This window comes from Buceros rhinoceros, unplaced genomic scaffold (assembly GCF_000710305.1).
Source record: "Buceros rhinoceros silvestris isolate BGI_N320 unplaced genomic scaffold, ASM71030v1 scaffold34512, whole genome shotgun sequence".
Taxonomy (NCBI): Eukaryota; Metazoa; Chordata; class Aves; order Bucerotiformes; family Bucerotidae; genus Buceros; species Buceros rhinoceros.
The window spans coordinates 7780-11753 of NW_010397745.1; the positions used below are offsets into that span (position 1 = coordinate 7780).

The window sequence follows — 3974 nt, forward strand, 5'->3', positions numbered from 1 at the left end:
CTCTACTGCGCAGCAGAGGGCGGCACGTTTTTCCCCCACCTGCATGTGTTAGCTGCCCACACCCCAGCGCTTGCGTGGGCTGTAGAGACATGGGGGAAGGATGCCCCACTGCAAGCTGGGATGGGCAGTGGCAGAGCACAGGGAGGGAGCTGGCTGTGGGTCTGTGACATGGGCTGGTGAAGAGCATGGTCTGCCCCATCCTTATGCTGTACGTCACTGCAACACAGGGCTTGCTGAGAGCACTAACCCCAGCGAGCCCCCAGCTCCAGCACGGAGCCGACTGGAGCCCAGACACATCAAGGCACCGTAACAGATACTCAGACACACGGACAGCCTTCACCACAGGTTAGAGGCTCACGCTGGCTGTGAGCACCAGCCTGGCATGGGCAACAGAGGAATGGGGGTAGCAGAGAGATGTGGAAGGCCCCCGGAGCAGCCCAGCATCAATCCCCTGCCTCTGCATCATGCCCAGTAGAGCCACTGGAGGGGAGGGGACCTGCTCATTTCACTGGCACTGGGCCAGAGACACTGCTGTGCCTTGCCCACCTCCTCTTCCTCGAGGCATGAGGACCATGGCTCTCACCTGGATGCTTGCCAAAGGAGTGGATGCAGTTTAGCATCTTGGAAGGAGAAGAGACTAGCTTCAGCAAGCAGCTCCAGAGCTGCTCACCTCAGGGTTTGCAGCAACAAGCTGAATGCCCTGCCTTCGCTGGAAACCCTAGAGTGCTGCCAGGTGAAAGCTGGGGACCCTCCAACATCTGCAGCCAGCTAGCAAAGATGTGCCTTAGTTGCAGGTTAGCAGCAATTTCACCAGTGAGTACAAGGTTTCCCCGTGCCCACACAACTTAACCTGAGGAAAGGGCTCTCAGATGGGAATAGGTAGCCATGAGTCACTTCTAGCGGAGATGGGGAGTGCAGCTGGGACCTCCCTAGTCCCTCAGCCCTGATGGGGACAGGAGAAATTCTGCAGGAGGTGGCCAGCCCCTTGCTTGGAGGGCAGCGGCCCTTGGCAGATGGAGGGAGGGAGCAGAGCCTGCAGCAGAGTGGGGAGAGCAGGGGGAGGCAGAGCAGGGGGTCAGGCAGGTGTAAAGTTGGATGAAAGGATGAAGACATTGAATGTGAGAGAGAGAGCACCAGGCCACAGCTGTTGCTTTTGTTTCAAGCTCTGTTTTCTCCCTAGCTGCTGGCACGACCATGGAGCACAAACCCGAACACGGGCAGATGCCAGGAACCCCTGGCCTTGGATATGTGCTTAATCTCTGCCCTCAATGCAGGGGACCTGAGGGTCGCACGCTTGCCCTCTCTGGCCAGCTGCTACTTACGTTCCTGTCCACCGCTCTCCTGGGCCAGGTTCTCTTTGCTCTTGTAAAATGGAAACTTTCGAGAGAGGCGGAAACTCTTTTTACGTTTCGTTTTGATCGACTGAAGAACATGGAGTTGGAAGGGAGGACAGAAAAAACAATGGTGTTTAAGGCATGTGGGAAAAATTAAAATGAAGAGACAATGAGGAGCTGTGTCAGGCCAGTTACCCTCAAATGAAATCATGGAGATTACATGAAAATTGTAATGTAGGAAAAAAATTAAGCATGGAGAAAAACATGTGGTGAGGATGCTGGGAAGCTGATGGGGCAATCAGCAGCTCTGCAGGGATAGCCAGGCCATTCTCCCTTCCTCGTCCGCTTGCTAAGCACTCTGTGCGAGCAGTGAGTGCACTCCTTTCACCTGCACGAGCTGCCTGCAGTCAGCTCCCAGCCACAGGCTGGAGTGGGACAGGCTCGGCTTGCCGACCACTCCAAACAGGGGTCCTTCTTTCTCTGGCACCTTCACAGCATCCTGGGCTCCTCTGCTCACCCTCTGCACAGCCACGGGATATTCATGCTGAGCAGATGCAGGCCTGTGGCAGGTCCAGTCATACTGCTCTTTGCTTTGGGATTGCTCCAACTGCCCCACTGGCAGCTCAGGCTGCTGGGATTCACCCTGCCCCCACCAGCTATTGGCTCCAGGCCCCCTGCTGAATCTCAGCTTGGCACTTACCCTGTTGGACTCAATCATGCCAGTCCTGGCGTGGAACTTAACTGTTTTCAACCGCGCTCTCTCCTTCTTTTCCACCCTGATTGGAAGTTAAAAGGGAGAAAGAACTGCTAGTCCTGTGCATGCACCTTTTGTGCCACCCATTTGGCTCCCCAGATGGCTGCATGCACCCTCAGGTGGTGGCCTCATCGGTGAAAGGCAGCTCTTTTCCAGACGGGTACAGAGGTGGAGCTGCCTGTCCAGGGTCTGGCCAAGGTAACGTCTGCAGGAGCAGGACAGGGGACAAGCCAGCCTTCTCAGGAGCAGAGGGATGGAGGACAGAGATGAGGCTTGCTCTGCAGACTTGAAGGCAGTGACAGCCAGGTCCTCTGCTCCCTGTGACTTTCCATCTCGTAAGAGCTGGCCTGTAGACTTGGCCAGACACAAGGAGCAGGCCTCCAGTCAACTGCTGTGACTCTGCTCTCACCTAGAGCCCAAATTGGTTAACATTAGCTCTCCATCCCCATGGGGACCATAGAGGGAGCTGAGCACTCCCATCCGTACCTGAAGTCTCACCCAGCTTTGGGGAACATCTCCCCAGGGAGTCCTAGCTTGCAACTGGGATGCCCTTCATGCTCCACAGCCATGGAGGGGCAGGTGGGCAGGGACCACAAGGAGATCCCACCCCGAGCAGACCCTTGAGGGCTGCAGGGCTCATGGAGACTGGGGAGCTCCAGAAGGTACCACATGTGACAGCTCCTGCTGTCAGACACTCACCTTTTCTTGCTGGGGATGACCCCAATCTGCTCGCTCTCACCGTGGGGCGTGACAAGCCTAGCTTGCCACCACTCATCGTCAGAGGCATTGATGACATGCAGGATGTCCCCATAGGAGAAGCTGAGCCCCTGGCTGGGCAAGCAACTGTCTCGAGTCCGATCATAGTCAAACAGGGCTCTGTGGAGGAGCAGAGAGAGGAACGATGCCTTTCCTAAGCATGGCCAGTCAGTAAGGACAGCAGCACTGTCACCTTCATACCTTAAAGGATTTAAACACAAACTCTGGGGAATCCTCTGCTGATGCAAGCAGTATCACACCGTCACCAGCACACCCCTCCCACTGGCGGGCACAGCACAAGCTCTGAAGCATGCACGCAGAAATAACAGTACTGGATCACAACAACTTGCTCTAGACTTTAGCTGTGAGAGGCATGTGAACCACAGACACGTTGAAGGCAGCTGCGGTTAGCAAGCAGGCAAAGATCATGCAGCCTCAAAAAAGCAGCAGCACACAGAGGGCAGCAGGGAGCCAGGATGCGGGGCTGCTCCCGTCATCCCTTCAAGCAGCTGTGGGGCACAGAAGCAGGGTGGGGAACATCAGACCCCACTGCTGGTGGGAGGTCACACAGGCAGAGACCATGGGGTGCTATGAGCACTCATTTTATTTACATAGAGGGGGACATTATTCCAGAGCCTGTGAATGAGAAACGCATCTGAGGGAATATACATATGCTTCCACAACTGACCCTTTTCAGGCTCCTAAATATTTCCCCTGAGAACAGCTTATTTAGGAGAACATTATTATCAATATTAAACTATACAGCTACAGAATTTTTTTTTAAACTAGAGGAACACTAATACCCTTTCTGCACATACTTTACTGCACACAGCACTACAGCCTGTACCCACAAGCTGCACTCAGTGGCTTCAGCGTGCAACACACTCTACTTATGTTAGATCTCAAACCATGTCTGCTTTGGGACATCCACTTTGAAACAAGCCAAACTAAGGAAACAGTCACGACGAGCATCGCTGCTGGCAGCACAACCACTGTATTTGCACTGCGTACCACCCCTGCTCACCCCCCAGCCCGACACAAGCCCAAGCACCACAAACACTGTCTGGCTGCTGGTTTAATCTCAGCACTAACAAGCTTGCCTCAGCCTGGAGAGACACCCTCCGCCCTGT

At 54.8% G+C, this 3974-nt stretch overlaps 1 protein-coding gene across 3 annotated transcripts in view; it reads right to left on the minus strand.

Moving 5' to 3' along the window:
• LOC104502404 (disks large homolog 3) overlaps nt 1-3974 on the minus strand; it is a 14516-nt gene that overhangs the window by 7699 nt on the left and 2843 nt on the right. For 2 of the 3 annotated variants that reach the window (XM_010146373.1, XM_010146374.1), the window contains exons 2-3: nt 2788-2964; nt 2035-2110 (exon numbers count right to left, since the gene is read on the minus strand). In XM_010146373.1, coding sequence (XP_010144675.1) covers nt 2035-2110; nt 2788-2964 — 253 coding nt within the window. Of the gene's footprint in view, nt 1-1322; nt 1423-2034; nt 2111-2787; nt 2965-3974 lie in introns of all 3 variants that reach the window. The other variant, XM_010146372.1, reaches the window with a different exon arrangement.